Genomic DNA, 23,576 nt, shown 5'->3' on the forward strand with positions numbered 1-23,576 from the left:
CAGCATGCTCCCACCTCCGTGCATATGGGAGCAATTTTGCGTATTATTAGATACTTAAAATCCTCTCTTTCACGAGGACTCTTCTTGTCTGCTTCATCTTCATTAAATTTAATTGCATATATTGATGCTGACTAGGGAGGTGATCCCAATAATAGACATTCAACTACAGGTTTTTGTGTGTTCCTAGGTGAAGCCTTAATTTCGTGGAGGTGCAAGAAGCAGCAGAAAGTCTCTCTTTCCTCCACCGAAGCTGAATACAGAGTCATGGCAACCACCACTATGGAGGTTGTTTGGCTCAGACGATTGCTAGCGGATATGGGAGCTAAAACAACGCAAGCTTCAAAGATGTGTTGTGACAACAAAAGTGTGATCTACATTGCAAGCAACCGGACATTCCATGAGCGCACTAAACACATTGAGATGGACTGTCACTATGTCAGAGAGGAATACTTACATGGAACCATTGATCTGCCATGTGTTACATCAGAATATCAATAAACAGACTTCTTCACCAAGCCTCTAGCTGCTCCCAGATTTCACTTCCTCTTAGACAAACTTTCGCTCATTGTACCGTAAGTTTGAGGGGAAGTGTTAAAATGTAAATTGTAATATATATATATATATATATATATATATATATATATATATATAAAATTTAATATTATTATATTTTCTTTTATTGTTTTCTTTTTCTATTTTTCTTTATTTTCTTTTTTTAGCATCTAGTTTAATAGAAACTAGATATTTGATCCTTGGAACTTGACTGTGCAAATAGCTGTTGGACTGTAGTCCAACAGCTATAATAAATGTTGTTGGATTGTAGTCTAACAGCTATAATAAGAGACGTTGGACTACAGTCCAACGTCTCTTTTGGAGAGCTCAAAATGAGCTCTCCTCACTCTTCAACTTTTTTGTATATATAGGGGTGAACCCCTTCAATGTAAATTACTATGCTTCTTAAACATTTTGTTCATGAATAAAGTATTATTTATTTTTCAAGTGTTCTTCCTTTTATACCCTTTCAAGGGTCATGCTTGTAGTGTCTCCAATAGACACTTGTTTGTGAGTTATTCGTGCATTTGTTGAAGACCACCATTTCATTACAGTGATGAGTTGTGGAGCCTGATTCAGATTTTTTCCCTTACAGGAAGAGGGGTCTGGGGGCTCCCCCCGGCGCGGGTCCCGGGCAGCCCCCTGTCGGGCCTAGCAGTTCTGTCAATGCCTGGCATATCTGTCGGTGCTGCCCAATAAAACGCCAATTAAAAAAAAACCCTCTTCATGACTGGACATTCAAATTGAGGTTTTAGCAGGCATAGGAAGACAAATTCATATTCAAACCTATGCAATTAATTCTCATATAAGCATGAATAACTATGATTTCAAGCCAAAAATCATCTATACATGTATAATATGAGAGCATATCACAAACTGTATATGTGGAATCAAATATTTTATTTAGATATGCACAGATTCGTGTTTAAATAAGTATGCATATGCATATTATCATTTTGGTAAACATGTATAACATAACAGCTAAAAAAATACACGCATATGCGTAATCTCTCCCATTCAATACACATAGGACCATCACGTTTTATTTTGCCATGAACCGTGCATCTAAGCATTCTCCCTTTATTTTATTTTATTTTATTTATCAAAACAAAATCCTGTTTTGAAGGCTTTGAGTGCACTAAATCTGGGCCAGACTTGCACATGCCCTAAGCATGGCCAATCGGACCCGATTTAAGAATCCACAATATCAAGTATAAACACATAAATTTTTCCCATAAATAAACTTCGAAAAAAGAGAGAAATCAAACCCTTATTGGAGTAAATATCTAAACTTACTCCTTTCTCATGTATTTTTTTTACAAAAACATTGCATGGAATACAAATCCATTCTCTTTTTCTCATTCGAAACAAGAGAGAAACCCGTACCTTTACCGTAGATCGAAAAAGAACAGAAAAATAATGGTGAAAACGACGGATGATCGAAGAAGAGACTTCTTCTTCTTCCTCTTTCTCTCTTTTCCTCTCCTTTTCTCACTTTCTCTCTCTCCTTTTTTTTCTTTCATTCTCTTTCTTCTCTTTTTTTGTACTATTTATAAGCTCTAGGGGTGCATGTCCCCCCCTTGTCAAGCCCATCTAGAAGAGCTGGAGAGAGAGAGAACTCTCTCCTCTATGGACTCCTTTCTCTCTTGGGTTTTCCAAAAATTTTGGACTCTCAAGTTGGCTTTTCAAAATTTTATTTCAAATGGACTCTAAGCCTCTCAAACCTTCTTAGATCCTTCTAGAAGTGTTTAAGGGCTCTATTAAGAGACTTAAACAAATATCAAAATAAATTTTTGGAATTAAATTATTTATTTATTTATTTAATGTTAAATAATAAATAAATTTTTAGAAGCTTCCAAAAATTACCAAACTAACTTGGGAGGCTTCTTAACATTAATTAACTCCAATTTAAAGGTTTTCTGAATTGCAATCTATCAATGGATACCGTTAATTAGATCAAGAGCACAACCTCACTCTAATACCATATAACGAAGTATGTGAAAATATAACCCAATGATGCAAAAGCATCAACTAAGTCCAATAATGGACAAGCACAAAGGCACAAGGAGAATACAAGCAAGAAGTCCACGATGGGACAATACAAATGCCATAAAAAGGTAAAACAAACAAGTAAAGAATACAAAGTTTTTATTGAAGAGAGCTTGAGAAGCATTGAATGAACAAGGGGAGACATCCCCTATTTATACACAATTGGAAGGGAGAGAGAGAGAGAGAGAGTTTCCATTGGGAGCTCCCACATAGAGTCGTTGGAAACTCCCAACGGTCATATTTATGACCGTTGGGGCCCCAACGACCAAAAAATTACATGTAACTAAAACTAAAATTCTAAACTAGTAAAATAGTTGTGTCTAGAAATAACTATGTGAAAAGACAAAAATACTCCTATCAGGCAACTAGACAAAATATGTATATATATATATATATTAACAGTTACAACAACCCGATGCACGCTATGTGTTCAGGGCGACATTTGGTACAATTGACAAGCAATTACTTCAGCATCATCTGAGCTACCACTTAAATGGTTGGTTCACTGCGAAGGAGGAATATCCTACCTTGGTGTTTGATCCAAGAGGGGAGGAAAAGGATCAGTTACAGCCCAGTTTCCAGAGTTCTTGCCTTGAGGGCGAGGCGAGTTTGAGTGGGGTGGATTGCTCTGCCTTTCATATGCCACTAGACCACCTATGAGTTATCTGGCAAGCCAAGGGAGCCAACAAAGGAACTCTCTCTCTCTCTCTCTCTCTCTCTCTCTCTCTCTCTCTCTCTCTCTCTTGCTCTTTCGACTCATTGGAGCACCTGTCCAACATTCATAGTGTCTAGTTTTTGGTGTTACTATCATCGTAGAATGCTTCTTTGTGCACAGCTCTATCACCTATTTGATATAGATGAGGGTGGCAATCATTTTCTTTTTATTTTCATTCAAGTGAGTTTGTGAGCCATTTGAATTTCTGTTTGTCATTCCTTAGCTCATGCAGGTGAAAGGATGAACTTAGTTACACACTAGGCATTGCAACGTTTTTCTCATTTTCCCCTTGGGGATTTAGTGTCATTAAAGGAACATTGCATTGGTAGTCGTTAGACTATTATCCATGTCTCATCTTGTATTTTTGTTAGTTGTACTATGATTAGTCTATGTTGTTGTTGATCATAAAAGAACAAAACCTAAATGAAAGGACGATTTGAATTTCTAGTGATTCTTGTCACTACTTTTTTTTTGTTGGTTTCATCCTAGAGTTATTGATCATTGGTATGTTATTGCTTTTTCTTCCCCTTGTTTTACCCCTGGTATGTAATTGCTTTTTCCCTCCCTTCCAACTGGAAGAAGCCTTTCTAGTTTAATCAATACAGGCTCAAACAGAAGTATGCACTTTACAAATCTTTTTAGTTATACAATCTTTTATTCTCTTGTAAATTTTTTGTTTAGCATTCTAAATTTTGCCTCCTTCGATTATGAATGCAGTAAGTCAATTATTAGGGTTAGGCTATCATCAATGTATGATGCCATATATTAGATATTATGTTGCAAGTAGCTAAATGTGAATGATACTCAGCAAAAAAAAAATAGTTTTTATGATTGGCTTAGGGACTTAGGTTACTTGATTTTACAGTATGAAATTCTAACATACATGTTTTCATGTATTCTAAAACAAATTAATAAAAAATCATGGTTTGCCCAAGTCAACCAGTCACAGGTGACTGATCCAAGTCCAAGTTTCAAGAATGCCGAACATGGTAGAAAGTCATAAGAACTCATTCAGTACTAAGAAAAGATCATGAATAAAAAGTTACGGAGGCGTAGTTTTGGGACATGAAAATTTAATCATAATAAGCACCATATATTAGTCCCAATTTATTTACACTAACAAGCATTCAAAACATAAAACATGGTGTTTTAATAATTTGAGGAAGCATAATACCCCCTGATAGAAGCCAACAGCACATCCAAAATACACTGTGAGAATTTGGTTGGACCTCTCATATATGTGAGCCAGTGGAAGATATGATATATAGCTGCACAAAAGGATATATCCCTTTAGATACATAGCAGCCCGATTTCGATGCTAAAAGGCAATCATGCATGCACAGATATCAGAGATGATACTGTACACATGGATCAAGCACACAATCACACACGCATGTTGCCCATGATGCTGGAAATAGTGAACAGTTGCTAATTAGTCAAGAAAATAGGCACTCACACATCTGATGAGTGAAATTCAAATCTGTAAGATGAACCAGCAACATTTGCAATCAAGTTTCCATGTGACAGTACAACTCCCTGCAACATAGAAGAAAACAGAACCTTATTAAATATACTGAAGTTTTAAAACATTTTAGAGAAACAATTAAAAGAAGAGCTGCTCAAAATAGTAAAACATGATACCTTTGGTGTCCCAGTTGTTCCACTTGTATAGCATATTGTTGCAATATCTTCAGGCTTCGGAGGCCGAAACTGTTGAAGGTTATGTTGACCCTGAAAAGCCATCTAATTCTTGGTGAAACAATACAATACAAAATGTAACATGTTTCACTTTAGTACAGACACTTAAATAATATTTTCAAGAATCCACTCATTCAACAGCTTTTTTGTATAGATATGAGATCATATGCTTTGACACTATAAAGATGACGGATAACAATAAGCAAGAAAACAAAAAAAATCTTGTAGTGGGAAAAGATACATCAAATTTACTAAATCAAATAAGAAATAAAATGCATAGATAAATACATAATATGTACATAATCTTCTGGCATAGTGGAAGAGAAGGAGGTAGGGCCAAAAAAATTTCAACCATGTGCTATCCAGAAAGATCCTCCATATAAAAAGCCAAAATACATGTGTGCATGTGTGTGTGTGTGTGAGAGAGAGAGAGAGAGAGAGATTTCATGTGTCTGTTTGTGTGTGTTTGCATCTGTATTTGCAAGAGAAAACAAATATAACTGAAAACAGGGAAAGGAAAATATACATATGATTATGTTAACCACAAAGTGAAACTGGTATCAAGTGAACTAGAAGCTTTCACCATTTAGTCCATGATTGGAATTTCCTTCAAGATATACATCCATAAAGTATATGCATGAGAAAATATGAGTATGCTAAGGATTTGTTATTGACGTATGATATTTGGTGTATATGGATCCTGGATCTGGTCCAGATCTGATCCTGGTTATGTTTGTAGTTTGTACTGATTCTATTCTTTTAATAATTTTTGTATCCTTGTTTTGCACCTTATATTATTTGTTTCTTTGTATGATGTTGAAGGAGTATTCTTGTAAATTGATGATTATGTAACAGTTTTAATAAAAAAAGATGGGACGACTTCCCACGTTGGGAATTGTCTTGCAGTTCAGCCATAATCTTCTCTCTTCTCTCACGTTTCGAAGTGTTGTGGACCAGGTTTAGATACCAAAGTTATCATGGCATCAGAGCAACAGGATTGAAGATTGTTTTATCTTGGTGAGTCTCATAGATCTTGGTTTTTTATTCTGGATTTCCTCTTCCATTTTCCTTCTATTTTCTTATCTTCTTTTCTTTATTCCTCTTTTCTATTCTCTTGGCTTTCATCCTCTATCGTCATTGGTTATTCTTTGATTCCCAATCTTTTTTAAGGGCCTTATTCTAAGTATCTTGGTGTTCTCCTAGATGACGTCCTCTCATATTCCCTGTCTTTTATTGATAAAAGGTTTTGGGTCCATTTTTAACAACATATTATCCCTTGTTGATGTTTCCCTTGTATATCTGTTGTCTCCATTGCTGTCCATTGTTCTTTGGGTTATGACATATCATTAGAATCATGGATATTGAAGGATTTTTGAGTTTAATGCAAAACAAATATTCTGCTGGGTATTCTAATATAAATTAGGCTTACCAAGCATAGTATGATCTCTTTGGTGTATCAATCTTAAAAAAAAAGTGCAGATCTAATTTGGGCAGTTGAAATATTTATGAACATTTATTTTTCTAGTTTAATGTTATTTTGGGTGTGAATAACCGTCTTGATTGTCGTGCCCTGTTCTTCCGGATTGTGCCCAGTATCTTCGGTTTCTCGCTATGTCAGTTATTAAACCTATCTCTCGAATCATTGTTTGTAAGGTCTGCAAATTTTCTATGCTTAATTCCAGTATTTATATGAAATTCATCTACCATGGACAAATCGCTGAACTTTTGGATGTTAAAAAGGGTTGAAGCTAAATCAAACACTATGGATCTGGACCTCAGTAGGAGATCCAACTACAAACCTTCCTTTCTTTGTAGGTTGTTTTTTGGTTTGGATCTTCAAAAGATCCAAATCCAAAACACATTTTCTTTGGCTTTTTTAATATATATATATATATATATATATATATAATTTTATAGACGAGGACTGAGTTGGATTCTACCGAATCCAGCCCAGTTCAATTTGGGTTCCCAACCCAAATGTTGGGACAGATCTAGGTTGGATCCGACCGGATCCGGGTTGGGATGTCGACATCCCCCTTGTTAGCTCCCTATTTAAACCCCCTACGAGGAGTGTTCTTTTAAAAAAGAAACGCACCCCCGTCCCTCTCCTTGCTTACCCTCTCCCTTTCCCTGGGCTCCCTTCCTCCCTCTCCCCCTCATCAGAAGCCCCTCGCTCCCCCAGTAAGTCTCTCTCTCTCTCTCTCATTGACAGGAGGGTGCTGCCCTCCTGTCTCGCTCCCTCATCCCTCTATTTTTTTGGCAGGAGGGTGTTGCACTCCTACCTTTCTCACCCCCTCTTGCGATCAGCAGGAGGGCATCGCCCTGCTGCCTAATGTCGTTGTTTCCTGCAGGACGGCACCACCTGTAACGTCCCGAAATTTCTCAACTTGAAGGGTAAAGTTTCTCTGAAAAGAATTCTCTTAAAACTTGAATTTTGCCTTTTTGAAAGCCTTACAAAAGTATATTTCTATTTTAAGAATCAAGTTTGTAAAATCCCAGGCAAGTTAGCTCGACAAACCAAAAGTGACAACAGCGGAAGATAGAAGAAAGCTGAAAAGAGTGCTAAATCCTTAATTTCAAAATGTTACTGTACAATGAAACACAGGAGGCTCAACCCCTATTAAAGTAAAAACCCAAAACTCAAAACCCTGCCATGACGGCCAGAAATCTGGAAGGAAGAGTACAGCCTCGAGCCACGTCGTATGCACCATTGACTGCCTGCTGCCGCTACTCGTCACCTACCCATAAAATGGGTCAGTCTCGTGAAAAACTAGTAGGGGTGCAAAAGAATAAAAACAACTAACAACTCAAGCAGCTAAGCATACTACAAGATCAATAGCGAGAAGACACAATATGGTGCACAAAAAACTCACAAGTATGCTAGCACGTGATACCACAAGTACGCAAAAACAACAGTTGAAGGGTGAGCATGTTTAATTTAGTTATCACTTGTTAACCGGCCATGCAGGTACGTACATGGCACAAGAGTCAAAACAGCCGAGACCAATCTGAGGGTTTATTATGCTATGTATTTTAAGATACCTCGGTTGATTGACTGAATCCTATCCTAAGGAGACGATCGATGGTCGAGAGAGCAAGCCCCCAAAGGCCCAGTAGAGATGCATCCAACTTCTGCAGAAGTGTTAGGCTATCTATTGCATCTCCTTTCCCCTAACCTCCGATGACTGGAAAAGCCGAGTCTTTTGCCTGTATAGCCATTAATGGTCTGTCTATCGGAGTTGGTACCCTTCATCCTCTCAATTGGCGAAGATAGGTCGAATCGAGCGCGATGGGGGTTTCTTAACCGCCGCCTCATTCTTCATGCTCTGGTCTATTAGACCCAAACGAGCATCTTGCATGTGAAGGTGCATGTGAGGCCATTTATGTGTGTTCTGAAACCAGTTCCCTTGCACGATTGAGGTCTTATCTACCTCGTGGTACTCATTGCACCGTGCAAATCATATTAGCGCTGCAATAGTACCAAAACTCAATCATTTTCCCAAGACTCAGGAAACAACAGCCCTACGTGCAATGAGGCGCTTTTCTCGAGTTAGGGAAAACCAATATCTCATTTCTTAACTCACTGCGGAGTTTGAACGTTGATACTTGCGCTCTTACGCTAGGCTAAGCTCTGCTGTCAACCTTGCCAACCATGGCAGTGGTTGAGACTGCTGCAATAAAAAGAAAAGTGGCATTTGCTATATATATATAAATATATATATATATATATATATATATATATAAACGAAATAGCAGAGGCAACAATGAATGAAATCAACAGGGACCAGGATCGTGAAACCGCGTCCTGGATATAAAGACATGTGCTTGAAAGAAGCCTTGGCGCAAAGCATGGGGCTAAAGAAAATATAAGCAAGAAAACGAAGGACCAGGAATGCGAAACCGCATCCTGAAGGTAAAGGCGTACGTAAATATACGTATAGCAATTGTCAGGGTGCAAAGCGTGGGGCGGAAGGAAATTAAAAGACTGGAAAGGAAATAGCGAAAGCAAAGGACCAGGATCGCGAAACCGCATCCTGGAAGAAAAAGGCAAGAAAGGAAAGTACGAAAAAGAAAGCCTTGGCACATATAGCGCGACGGCAACGAAAAGTAAAGTATAGAAAGGGAAAAGAATCAGGGTCGCGAAACCGCTTCCTGGAAGTAAAGACATATGTATTTATATATATAATATATCTATATATAAATGTCTTAATTTTTTTGTTAAGTCCTTTGCTTTTTAGCAGTTCATTGTTCCGGTCCTTTTTATGCAAATCCCTACCTAGAAGGGGTGCGCGGATCAGTATGCTTAAGAGCGTAAGTGATCACCGACTCGAGCCGCGTGGCACGAGAAGACTCTGTGGTGCAACCTGCAAAACCATTTTGTCAATACGTCGTACGGTATAAAGATAACCTCATTAGGCAGCCAAAGGCGCCCAAGTCAAAACGAGAACAACCTGAATAAAGCTGGAGCTTGCCCCAAGCTAAAAAGCAAACAGGGAAGGAGGGGCCTTATCCCCTGCCGAACACAAACCAGACAGGGGGGGACTGTCCCCTGCCGAAAGGAGACAGAGCAGGGCCCTGCCCTGCCCCCCCCCCGCTGAACACCAATCAAGGAGGGAGGCCTGCCCCCTGCCGAAAACAGACAGGGCAGGGCCCTGCTCTGCCCCCTGCAGAAGACCGACAGAGCAGGGGGGGCTGCCGCCCCCCCCCCCCCTGCCAGAACTTATCGGGGCAGGGGGGCTTGCCCCCTACCGAACTGATCGAGGCAGAGGGGGCACCCCCTGTCGAAAAAGCACAAGACAGGGGGGACCACCCCCTGTCGAAAAAGCACAAGGCAGGGGGGCCACCCCCTGCAGGAAAACAAGCAAGGCAGGGGTTGGCCCTGCCGAAAAACAAGTAGGGCAAGGGGGCCACCCCCCCTTGCTGGAGAAACAGTAAGGCAGGGGGCACCCCTGTGAGAAATCAGATGTGGGAGTCACCTTACTATCGTAGCAAGAGATAGAGAGAGAGGTAAGAGGGAAGAGAGAAAAAAATGTTGGGCGTAATATCTTCTCCCCTTTCCATTGATATTTATATGTTGTACGAGTGGTACAATACAGTACAATAGTACAATACAGTACAGTATGCTGTACAATACAGTACAATACAGTACAATAGTACAATATAGTACAGTATGTTGTACAATACAGTACAATACAGTACAGTAGTACAATACAGTACAGTATGTTGTACAATACAGTACAATACAGTACAGTAGTACAATACAGTACAGTATGCTGTACAAGTGGTACAATACGGAACAGAAATATATTCATTTACATATACATATTTAACAGCCTCCCTCAAGTTGAGGATGATCTTCAATCATGCTCAACTTGCCCTTAAGTAACCAAAATTGATGACTAACCAATCCTTTGGTGAAGATGTCTGCTACTTGGTCTTCTAATCTGACATACGAAGCCTCAATTTCTTCTGTTTCAATCTTTTGTCTAACAAAATGCTGATCAATCTCAATGTGCTTCGTGCGACAATGATGAATAGGGTTAAAAGAAATATTAATGGCACTTTGATTATCACATAAAAGCAGAGAGGAAGAGATAGGTTCATTCAACTCTTGAAGAAGATGCCGTACCCAAGTGACATCAGCTGTCCCTGCTGCCATTGCCCTGTACTCTGCCTCAGTGCTGGATTTAGCAATGGCCTTTTGTTTCTTACTACTCCAAGTGACAATATTTGGGCCAATAAAAACACAATATCCTGAAACCGACCTACGCTCATCAGGGTCCCCACCCCAATCTGCATCACAATATGTAAGTAAACGGTGTCCTGTAGTGAAGCTTTCATCTTTGTGATAGAGCAATCCATCTCCAATAGTCCCTTTCAGATATCTGAGAATACGCTTAATACATTCCATATGACAATCAGTGGGAGCATGCATAAACTGAGATGCTTGATTTACAGCATAAGCAATGTCAGGTCTTGTAAATGTAAGATATTGCAACATACCAACAATGCGGCGATATAAAGTGGAATCATGATATAATTGGCCTTCTTTTGCACTAAACTTATGATTTAAGACAGATGGGGTGCTGAGAGGTTTACAATTAATCATACCAGTGGTGTGAAGAATGTCAAGAGTATACTTGTGTTGACTTAGAGTGATACCATGTGAGAAATCAGATGTGGGAGTCACCTTAATATCGTAGCAAGAGATAGAGAGAGAGGTAAGAGGGAAGAGAGAAAAAAATGTTGGGCGTAATATCTTCTCCCCTTTCCATTGATATTTATATGTTGTACGAGTGGTACAATACAGTACAATACAGTACAGTATGTTGTACAATACAGTACAATACAGTATGTTGTACAATACAGTACAGTAGTACAATACAGTACAGTATGCTGTACAATACAGTACAATACAGTACAGTAGTACAATACAGTACAGTATGCTGTACAAGTGGTACAATACAGTACAGAAATATATTCATTTACATATACATATTTAACAACCCCCTACCGAAAAAACAGTAAGGCAAGGGGGGGGCGCACCCCCCTGGCAGAAAACAAGCGAGGCAAGGGGGGGTTCCACCCCCCTGCCGGCAACACAACAAGACAGGGGGCCACCCCCTGCTAGAAAACACAAGGCAGGGGGGGCATCCCCTGCCGGAAAACACAAGGCAGGGGGGCCACCCCCCCCACCGGAAAGCAAAACAAGGCAGAGGAGGGGGGGGGCACCCCCTGCCGGAAAACAAAATGAGGCAGGGGAACCCGCCCCATGCCGACAAAACAACAGGGCAGGGGCCATTCGACCCCCTGCCAGAAAACCACGAAGGGCAAGGGGGCTCTATCCCCCTCCCCCCCTGCCAGAGAAAGAAAAAGGGGCAAGGGGGGCTTCCCCCTGCCAAAAAACATACAGGGTAGGGGGACATTGTTCAACTGCCGCCAAACAGAGGGGAAGGGGGGCTTGCCCCCTTCCCTTGCCAGAAAACCCCAAGGCAGAGGGAGCACGCCCCCTGCCGGAGCCGCAGGCAGAGGGGAGGGTCGGTTCTCCTTTGCCGGAAAACAGGACAATGAGGGAGGGAGACACGTACCTGGAAGTCACTGGAGGTCGGGGACGTTGGCGACGGACATCGCCGGACAAAGGCGGACGGCGAGGAGAGGGAGCCGAAGGTGAGGAGAGACAGAGAGAGGCGAGGGCTTTTGCCCCTCGTCTGCAGAGCCTGTGTCTTTTAAAGACGCAGGCTCTCGAACATTCGAGATGGGTCAGGCTCGGGTCCAGTTCGGACTCGGATCCGGGCCCAACACAACAGACCAAACCTCGACACGTGCCTTGCACGTGTCTGTCACGTGTCCGATGCATTTTTTTTCACGATTTTTACACCACCTGTGTCTGCCTCCTCCCCCTCTTCCTCTTTTGTAGCTGCCCAAGGCAGTCATTGCAACAGCCTCGGTTGTTGTTGCCGCTGCAAGGGAGGCTCTCCCTTGTGCTGCCTTGTACCAGCCACCCCACGATAGTGGCTGGTCCTGGTGAATTTGAGTTGAGCTCGGGTTCCTAGAACCCTATCACGCCACCCAGGACAGGAAGGGATCTCTGCCAGGGGCGGAGGAGGCCACAGTGGCACTCGTGCTACCATGGTATCTTCCTCCCCCACCCCCTCTGCCTCTCTCTACTGCCCTTGTTGCGCCACCCGGGGCGGGCAAGAACCCTGGGCTGGCAGTGGCCTGGCCACCGGCCTCACTCCTCTTCCCTTGGGCTTATCGAAATAAGCTCGGTTTAAATCGAGCCTAGCTCAGTTGCCTCTGTAGGAGAACCGAGCCCAGGCTTGGTCCTGTCTAATTGGGGGGGCATGTCAGGCTTGGCCTGGCCACTATACCACTCTTTTTGCGTGAGCAGCAGCAGCAACTGCTGTTGTTGCATGATCAGCTCTGTCGAGTTGAGTTTGGTCTCAGTCCAGGTTGTATTAGTCGATCACGACTCCACTATACCACTCTTTTCGCGTGAGCAGCAGCAGCAACTGTTGTTGTTGCATGATCAGCTCTGTCGAGTTGAGTTTGGTCTCAGTCCAAGTTGTATTAGTCGATCACGGCTCGGTCAAGAGGCAACATCAGGCTGCCTCTTTCTTGGCTTAGCTGGAACCATTTTTGGCACCAAACCTAGGTCGGTCAAACTTAGTCAACTCGGTTCCCTGCCAAACCAAACCGACTTTTTATTCCTCATTCCGCCCGGCTCGACTAGCATCGAACCTAGTTCGGTTCGGTCGGCTCGAACTGGCTTCGCATTCGACCCCTACGACACAATCATTGCTTATTCTGTTAAGAAAAGATTTTTACATCATTCTTTACACAGCACGATAAAATCCTTTTAACGTACCACATCAGCGCAACAAACGAGACATGCTTACTAAGGTACGAACTTTTAAGAACCTACGCTCGAAATCGTAAAAAATTCAGACCATCTTCGAGGTAGGGAAAAGTTGCATACGATGATGACGGTAGAGCATTTCTAATATATATGTATTATATTATATATATGGTACGATTTTAACTCAAGGACGTAGTTTTGCGTATTCTTGTTCTTTTTAAATTACGTTATTTACTTTGTAGTCGTATTGTAACGTGCATAGGCTACTGCTTTACACAATTTACTTAGTCTGATGTACGGTTTCGTACATCATGCCTTGTTTACACAATTTACTTAGCCCGATATACAGTTTCGTACATCGAGCCTTGCTTATGCAATTTATTTAGCCTGATATGTGGTTGCACACACCGGGCCCTGCTTTGTGTTATTTACTTTGTCATCGCATTGTAATGCGCACAGGCTTCTGCTTTAATATATATGTATCATGTAAGAAGATGAGACCAACAATAGAATCTTCAAATGAGACACACCAAAGATCTCTCACATGAACCACGAAGGTTCATAAGCAATACACACTCACAAGAACCACTAGGGTTTATACAATATACCCAAAAAGGGTATGCAAAGCAAATAGAAAAATATAATCTTTATATAAAATGGGAATCACCCTTACAAAAGATATATTTAACAAGGGGGAATAGCCCCATATTTATAATACACAAAGAGGCTTAACAAGAGGGAGTCGATGCGGCTCTAAAGTACACTTTACTTTTTGACTTTGGTCAAAAAGTAGAGGGGCTAGAAAAGTCTAAAAATAAAAAAGTTAAACTATCTTAACTAGTTTCTAACTATGATACATAACTAAAAGTAAAAGACTAAAAAGAGTTACATATTACATCATGATATTACATTTTTTAACACTCTCCCTCAAACTTACGGTTGAATAACCAAAAGTTTGTTCAAAAGAAAGTAAAATCGAGGAGCAGTGAGAGGTTTGGTAAAGAAATCTGCCAGTTGATATTCTGAAGAAACATAGGGAAGATCAATGGTGTCATGTAAAAAATTCTCTCGCACGTAGTGGCAATCCATTTCAATATGCTTGGTGCGTTTGTGGAATGTCCTGTTGTTGGCAATATAAATAGAAATTTTATTGTCGCAGCATAGTTTTGATGCTCATGTACTTTCAACACCCATGTCATGAAGCGATCATTGGGATCACCTCCCCAATCTGCATCAGTATAAGCAGTTAAATCTAAGGAGGAAGAAGCAAACAAAAAGTCCTTTAAAAATGAAAGTTTTAATATATCTAATAATGCGTAAAACAACTCCCATATGAACAGTGGTAGGAGTGTGCTGAAATTGACTTGCTTTGTAGACGACATGCACAATGTTGGCTCTTGTAATAGAGAGATAAGACAGTGCCCCGACAAGTTGTCTGTAAGGTGTTGGATTTTCAAGTGGCTTTCCATCATCAATCTTCATTTTGATGTTTAAAACTTTAGGAGTGTCAACCTGTTTTTCATCTAAGATACTAAACATGTCAACAATATCCAGGGCAAATTTAGATTGAGTTAACAAATTGTAAAACCCGTTTAAAAAAATCGTGTCAGACACGTGCCGATGTCGGTCTGCGATAGCGGACCCGGATTAGATCCAGGCCGGACCCAGACCCGTGACCCGGGTTCTCGAATGATCGAGCTTGCGTCTTTAAAAGACGCAGACTGAGAGGGGCAAGGGGTAAAACCCTCGCCACTCATTCTCTCCTCCCTTTCGCCTCCCATCTCCTCTCCTTTCTCCGCGGCCACTGGCGACCAAAGTCGCCAGCGACCTTCATCCGCGGCAACCCTCACCGGAACTCCGATGAGCCCCCCCTGTCACCGCCTTTCTCTCGTCTTCTCCCATTTCTCCTTGTTGTTGTCGGCAATCGAAGTCATCGACGACCTTCCAACCGCCAGCGACCTCGTCGACGCCCCGACCTCTCCTCTACCTCTGTCACTCTCTGCCTCCCGTCCCTTTTCCCTCTTATAGTTGGGTTCTCCGGCAACACCGCTGCCCCCTCTGCTGAGATCTTGGATGATCGCCCGACGACCCTTGCTGCCTGAGTCCCTCGTCGCCATCGGCATCCCTGGGCTCTCCCTCGCGCCGTCTTCGCAGGTAACTCCCTCTCTCTTCTCTCGTTGTTTTCTCATTAGAGACGCCAGCAGGAGGTCGCTGACCTCCTGCCTCCCTTTTTTTCCCCTTTTTTCGTTGTTGGCGGTGGACCTGAGCCACCATCGTGGGTGGCTCTGGGTGTACTCGACACCTCTCCTCCTCGTCTTCTTCATCTTTTTCTCCCCGTCTTCGCAGCGGAGGGGTCTGGCCCCTCCCTGTTGTCCTGATTTCACAGGGGAGGGGCCGAACCCCTCCCTGGTGCCTTGTTTCTGCAGGGGAGGGGTTGAGCCCCTCCCTGCCTTTTCGTTTCCATAGGGTAGGGGCCGAGCCCCCTCCCTGGTCCTTCTGTTTGCATGGAGAGGGTCGAGCCCCTCTTTGCTTCCCCTCTCTCGCATTCGGCGCCTGCTGCCCCTGGCTTGCTTGCCCACTTGTTTGGTCATTGTGTCGACTAGTGGGTATAGCTGCTGACATGTTGTGCATGCCTTGGCATGAGTGGTGCTTGGCTTCTTAGCATGTCCATCGTGCATATATCTGTGTGCACGACTGGTGTTTTTCGGGTCTCTGTGTTTGCTTTCCCTCATTCCTTCTTTCGTCAGGGAGGGGCTAAGCCCCCTCCCTGCCACCTTGTTTCCTTTGTACGCAGGGGAGGGGTTGAGCCCTTCCCTACGTCCTCTGTTGTACTGCCTCCGTTTGTCTGGCAAGGGCTTCGCCCCTACCGCTTGGGTCTCGTGGTAGGCAGGGCAAAGCTCCACCTCGCCTTGGTCAGGCAGGGGCTCCCTTCCAGCAGGGGTAGAACCCCTGTTGCTTGTTTGCAGGTAGGTCTGCAGGGGCTGAGCCCCTACCACCTTTGGTTCTTCTGACAGGCCAGCAGGGGCATAGCCCTGTCGCCTCTGTCCTATTTTGGCAGGCTGACAGGGGTTGGCCCCTGTCGCCTGGATCTCGGCAGTCAGGGAGCAAAGCTCCCTGCCCTTGCTGCCTTCTGTCTGCCCCTGCCTTCGTGCCTTTCGCAGGACTGGCATGGGGCCGAGCCCCCTACTCCTCTCTGTTGATCGGGCATGCAGGGAGCAAGGCTCCCTGCCTCTGTTGTTGCCTACTGTCTGCAGCCAGCAAGGCCCTATCAGAAGGCCTTTCTGTTCCAGCAGACAGGGGACCTAGGGCTCCCTGCCTTTGCAAATCTTCTGCCCTACTTAGTCGTGTATCGAGGTCCAGTTTGACGACCATTATGGGCCTCACCGGACCCACCTGTTGTTTTTTATCATGCCATGCTAAAGCACTTACGCTCGCAGGTTGCATGACGGAGTCGGCTCGCTCTCCGTAGCTTGAGCCCATGCTTATTTACGCTCGCCAGCGTACGAGGACCCGCAACCCCTCAAGGTAGGGGAATGTTGCGTAAAAAGACAATGAACGAACGAATGCTAAAATAAGAAAAGATAATTAAAAATAAAAAAAGACGATCATATACGTATACGTATAATATATACATATGTCTTTTAACTCAAGGACGCGGTTTCGCGATCCTTGTCGTCTTTGCTTTCCTTGCACTTTCCTTTTCTGTTATCGTCGCGCTATATATGCCCAGGCTTTTAATTCTTGTCTTTTCATTTGATGTCTTTTAACTCAAGGACGTGGTTTCGAAATCCTTATCCTCTTTACTTTTCTGCATTTTACTTTTTTGTTGCCCTGTGCTTTATGCGCCATGGCTTTTTACTTTCTTGTCTTTACCTTGCAGCCACGCTTTATGCGCCCAAGCTTCTGTTTCACATTTACTTTCTGTACTTTTCTTTATGTTGCCCCGCGCTTTATGCACCATGGTCAGTGCCATTAAAAATGTGCCTCAAGGCGCAAAAAGTGTGCCTCGCCTCAAGGCGAGGGCCTTTGTGCCTTGAGGCGCAGGCATGAGATGTAAAAGCGTACGAGGCGTGTGCCTCATACGCTTTGAGGCGTATGCTTCGAGGCGAGGCGCGTACGCCTCATGTTGTTGGTCAAATGAGGGTCAAAGCCCTCATTTGACCAAACTAAAAATGTTACCCCCGACCCTAATGAGGGTCGGGGGACCTAATTTATCTCTCGTCTCTCCCAACCCCTCTCTCTTGTCTCTCACAGTCTCCCTCTCTCTCTCTCTCTCCCTCTCTCTCAGTTGGCTCCCCTACCGTCCCTGCTTTCTGATCGCGCAGTTTCTAGAGTTGGGAGACATCTTTGTGGACCTCAACGACCTCATCAAAAACGGGATCAAGGTGGGGTGGAATGAGACGGACGATAGGTTCAGTAGATGCAGGGAGTGCATGAGGAGGGAGAAAGGGTTATGTGGCTTCGACGATTCTGACCCGGACAAGCCTTTCCTGTGTTACACTTCCTCCGGGATTTGTGATGTTTGTTTGTTTATAACGAAATGGGGTTCGATAGGAGGGAAGGGGCAAAGATTGTTTTGTTGCTCTCCTGCTTGTCCTTAATCATTGGTACCCATGTGTGAAAGTATCTCCAACAAGATACTAATATCAAGACCTTAATATTCTTGATATTGAACCCACCACGAAAGCACAATAAGAACACTTTAGAACACTTGTGCACAAAAAGCACAACCCACAAATGCACAAAGGCATAAAATAATGGAATCAATTTATTGAGAACTTGGGCTTTGTCTCAAAGCCATGAGAAAATACAAGGGGGAGAGCCCCTATTTATAACACCACAAGAAGGGCCTTGGAGGGGCTCCACCCATAGTCGTTGGAGAGGGCCCAACAACTATGTTGGTGGGCCCCCCAAGGTACCTTTTTGGTACACATCCAAAAAGAAATGAAAAAGACAAAAAGAAAAATAAAAATAATTACAATCACATCCATAAAGTGAATGTGCGCAAAAATAGAGGAAAAGACTAAACTACCCTTATGACTAAACAAATAGAAATATATATTTTATATATATATTTGAGTAGATACATATACATATATATTAATATATGTATATGTATTACCATATATATATAAAATATATATATTACATTATATGATTATGTACATAATTTAACACCCCCCCTCAAACTTAGAGCAGGATGACCGAGAGTTTGCTAAGAAGGAAGTTGAAGCGCGGAGCACACAAGGCTTTAGTGAAGAAGTCCGCCAACTGATACTCGGACGTGACATATGGAAGGTCAATGATTCCTTGGAGATACGCCTCCCGAACATAGTGACAGTCCATCTCTATATGTTTGGTCCGCTCATGAAAAGTGTGATTTTTAGCAATATAAATCGCACTTTTGTTGTCACAGCAAAGCTTGGTAGGCCCTTCAATTTTGATTCCCATATCTTCCAGCAACTGATGAATCCAAACAATTTTCATGGTAGTAGTCGCCATGGCACGATATTCAGCTTCAGTTGATGATAGAGATACCTTTTGCTGCTTCTTGCATCTCCATGAGATCAATGAGTCCCCTAAGAATACACAAAAACCAGTGGTGGAGTGACGGTTATTTGGGTCACCTCCCCAATCAGAGTCAGTATAAGCAATTAATTTTAACTCAGAAAAGGAAGACAGAAAAACTCCCTTATTAATAGTGTGCTTTAGGTATCTCACGACACGCAAGATAGCACCCATGTGAACAGAAGTTGGTGCATGCTGAAATTGACTTGCCGTATGCACCGCATGTGAGATATCTGGTCTGGTGATACTTAGATACATCAACGAGCCTACTAGTTGCCTGTAGGGAGTAGGATCGGAGAGAGGAACACCATCATCAATCTTCATTTTTGCTCCTACTATAGCAGGAGTTTCACAAACTTTATCATCTGTAATACCTGACCTGTCAATAATCTCAGATGCAAGCTTAGTTTGAGACAAAAAATACCCTCTATGAGAGTAAGCAACCTCAATACCCAAAAAATAAGTTAAGAACCCCAAGTCAGACATTTCAAACTTATCCTTTAACATGGACTTTATGCTTTTAATCCCTTTAGAATCACTCCCAGTAATAAGCATGTCATCCACATATAGCAACAGAATAACAATCCATGCATTAGACTTTCTAACAAACAAAGCAGTATCAGTAAAGCATGATGAAAAACCATTATCTAACATCACAGCGTTAAACTTATCATACCAAGCTTTGGGAGCTTGTTTTAAATCATACAATGCTTTCCGAAGACGAAGCACTTTCCCTTTAGGATACTCCATTCCAGGAGGAGCATCCATATATACTTCTTCGTTTAGATCTCCGTTTAAAAACGCATTCTTAACATCCATCTGATAGATGTTCCATTTATTTATTGAAGCAACGATTATAAGACATCGGACGGTGACCATCCGAGCAACGGGGGCAAAAGTCTCCTCATAATCAATCCCATATTTTTTACCATATCCTTTTGCAACTAAGCGGGCCTTATATCGCTCAAGAGACCCATCACTCTTAATTTTGACTTTAAACACCCATCTACACCCTATTGCTTTCTTATCTTTAGGAAGGTCTTGAAACTCCCAGGTTTTTGCTTTCTTTAGGGCTTCAAGTTTATTATTCATAGCAACTATCCATTCTGGGTATTTTCGTGCTTCCTCAAAATCCCTAGGTTCTATGTACGAGTGAATGGCGCTTAGACAGGCTCTATATTTTGGTGAAAAAGACTCATATGAGATGAACCTAGAAGGGGGTTTTCTTGATCTTTCGGTCCTACGAAGATTTCCTTCACTTGAAGGGGTAGACTCACTATCATATCTTTCGAGGGCACTTCTAAAAGTACTCCTATCTCTATGAGAGTAGGTTATAGGATCTCTATGTGGTTCTTCATTAATGGGTTGATCAGTATGAGTTTCATCATTTTGATTTGTTTCATCATCTTCAGTTAATAAATCAAACAGAAAAGAATAATCTATATTCTCATCATTAGTTTCAAGTTTTTCGAAACCACTAACATTTTCCAAGAAGCTTACATTTCTGGAAACATAAAGTTTATCACTCTTAACATCATAACAGCGAAAACCTTGATGAGTTTCAGAGTAACCAAGAAAGGCACAAGGAATGGCCTTAGGGGAGAGTTTGTCATTTTTATTAGTAAGGACAAAACATTTACATCCAAAAACCCTTAACCTGCTATAATCAGGTTCTTTTTCGTATAATTTTTCAAACGGGGAAATCTTGTTCAACTTTTTAGATGGAAGTCTATTTATGAGATAGACAGAAGTAAGAGCAGCCTCCGCCCAAAGTTTTTTCGGTATATTTTGAGAAATGAGCAAAGTTCGTGTGGTTTCAATAATATGCCTATGTTTTCGTTCAGCCAACCCATTTTGTTGGGGGGTTTTGGGACAAGACTTTTAATGAAGAATTCCATAGTTTTCAAGATAGCTTTTAAATTCATTGCAAAGGTATTCGCCACCCGAATCGGTTCTAAAAATTTTAAAATTTCCATTGAATTGATTTAAAACCATCATATGAAATGTTTTAAAGGTTGAAAAAACTTCATATTTATGTTTAAGAAAATATATCCAACTAAACCTAGTGAAATCATCCACAAAGATAACATAGTAAGAAAAGCCTCCCTTGGATATCACCGGAGCTGGACCCCATACATCGGAGTGAACGATTTCAAAAGGTTTTGTTGTAAACATGGATCTTTGAGGAAAAGGAAGACTTCTCATTTTTCCAAGAATACATTCATTACAAACAAAATTTTCATTACAAAGATGCTTAATAAAAGGCAAATAAGAGATTTTAACAATGTTGGGATGACCCAATCTCTTATGCCATACATGAATATCTTTGTTTTGAGCAACATTACAAAATTGATTCTTGGGAATTTTAAGAAAATCAACATAGTAGAGGTCTCCTCTCCTAGAGCCTTCCCCAATCAATTTCCCGGACTGGCGATCCTGTATCCAACATTTATTAGAAGAGAACTTTATATCGAAACCATAGTCCGAGAGTTGAGAAACGGAAAGTAAATTTAAGTTTAGTTTTGGAATAAGACGAATTTTTGGGATAAAAAAATCTTGTTTTTCAAAATTGCCCATTCCTTTAATTTCAAGAGGGGTTCCATCCGCGGTTGAGACAAAAGATGGAAGGCGATTTTCAGAATAATTAGAGAGAAAACAATGACTTGGAGTCATATGAAACGAAGCACCAGAATCAAGTAGCCAAGATGTCTTACCAAGAGAGGAAGAAGATGACATGGTGGCTCCAGAAGTGCCTCCTTTGAGAAGAGGTTGAAGAGCATCCATAATTTGATGAAGCGAAAGAGGTTCATTTGATGTTGAAGGCCGTTCCTCCGATTGGGATGCTAAAGCCGCGGCGAGGAATTTCTTCCATTTGGGACAATTGGGTTTGATATGTCCCGGTTCTTTACAAAAATGGCAAGTTAATTTGCTATAATCTCTCTTGCCATATCGATCATTTTGCCCTTGATTTTTGAAATGGGGCGGTTTGTAGGTCTTCAAATTATTACCGGGTCTTGACACGGCATTGACCACTTCATAGTCATTTTGAGAAGGTGTAGCAAGAATGCTTGGATTATTTTTACTAATCCCCATACGTGTTTCCTCACCACTTAGCTTGGTGATGACATCTTCAATAGATGGGGAGGTAAAAGCCGATAGAAGGGAGGACCGAATTTGCTCAAATTCGGGTCTAAGACCATTTAAGAAGTTGAAGAAACGATCTTCCTCAAGTTGTTTGTGCCTTAACTCAATAGCTTCTCTGCTCTATTTTGGTTCGAGCATGGCAAGCTCGTCCCAAATAGATGATAATTCGGCAAAATATTCCCGAATAGATAAATCATTTTGATGAAGAGTCAAGGCTTTCTTTTGGAGGTAGTATTTGTGAGACAAGTCCCTTGACGTATACATTTTTTCAAGGTATAACCAAGCTTCGGATGCCCTTTTAAATTTGATGATGTTGGCATTGATCTTGGTTTCTACGGACGAAAAAATCCAAGACAATATTTTGAAGTTCTTCATTTCCCACTCATCATGCCTTTTGGAATAGTCTTCTAAGGCCTTTTGTCTATCTTCTCCTTCAAGAATTTTGATTTCCCCTTTCTCTATAATAGAAAGCTTGGGTTCGGGTTCCGATATGGAACCTTGAACATAACCCCAAAGACCTTTCCCTTTTGATATGGGCTTCCATGTTACCGGCCCAAACATGGTAGTTTGAACCACTAAGTTTAAAACCAAGAGAGAAGTGGGAGTCTTTTTCACCCATTATGGAGAGGAGAAGATGAAAAATAAAGCGTACCTTAACGGATTTTCAACCTTTTCTTGACAAAAGTTGCTTCTAAAATATTGCCCGGAGCAAATGCTTTACCCAAAAACTTCACTAGCTTGAGGGCACGATTTTCGAGGTGCTTCACAAGAGGCGAGATACACGATCTTCTTTCTTCCAACGAGGCTCTGATACCATGTGAAAGTATCTCCAACAAGATACTAATATCAAGACCTTAATATTCTTGATATTGAACCCACCACGAAAGCACAATAAGAACACTTTAGAACACTTGTGCACAAAAAGCACAACCCACAAATAACTCACAAATGCACAAAGGCATAAAATAATGGAATCAATTTATTGAGAACTTGGGCTTTGTCTCAAAGCCATGAGAAAATACAAGGGGGAGAGCCCCTATTTATAACACCACAAGAGGGGCCTTGGAGGGGCTCCACCCATAGTCGTTGGAGCCCCTCCAACGGTCACAAATGTGACCGTTGGAGAGGGCCCAACGACTATGTTGGTGGGCCCCCCAAGGTACCTTTTTGGTACACATCCAAAAAGAAATGAAAAAGACAAAAAGAAAAATAAAAATAATTACAATCACATCCATAAAGTGAATGTGCGCAAAAATAGAGGAAAAGACTAAACTACCCTTATGACTAAACAAATAGAAATATATATTTTATATATATGAGTAGATACATATACATATATATTAATATATGTATATGTATTACCATATATATATAAAATATATATATTACATTATATGATTATGTACATAATTTAACACCATGTCCCTCAGCGTTTTGAAGTTATCAAGTGATCCTTCTCAAAAATAAAAGATAAGACGGTAAGGTACTACT

At 41.7% G+C, this 23,576-nt stretch overlaps 1 protein-coding gene across 1 annotated transcript in view; it reads right to left on the minus strand.

Annotated features, from left to right (window-relative positions):
* The window catches only part of LACS6 (long-chain acyl-CoA synthetase 6), a 153,760-nt gene that overhangs the window by 76,467 nt on the left and 53,717 nt on the right, over positions 1-23,576 (minus strand). The window contains exons 10-12 of the mRNA XM_089988294.1: positions 4,958-5,047; positions 4,773-4,852; positions 4,491-4,584 (exon numbers count right to left, since the gene is read on the minus strand). Of these exons, the coding sequence (XP_089844420.1) occupies positions 4,491-4,584; positions 4,773-4,852; positions 4,958-5,047 (264 nt within the window). The remainder of the gene's footprint in view (positions 1-4,490; positions 4,585-4,772; positions 4,853-4,957; positions 5,048-23,576) is intronic.

The sequence above is a fragment of the Nuphar pumila genome, chromosome 15 (genome assembly GCF_984573655.1).
Source record: "Nuphar pumila chromosome 15, dmNupPumi1.hap1.1, whole genome shotgun sequence".
NCBI classification, from domain to species: Eukaryota; Viridiplantae; Streptophyta; class Magnoliopsida; order Nymphaeales; family Nymphaeaceae; genus Nuphar; species Nuphar pumila.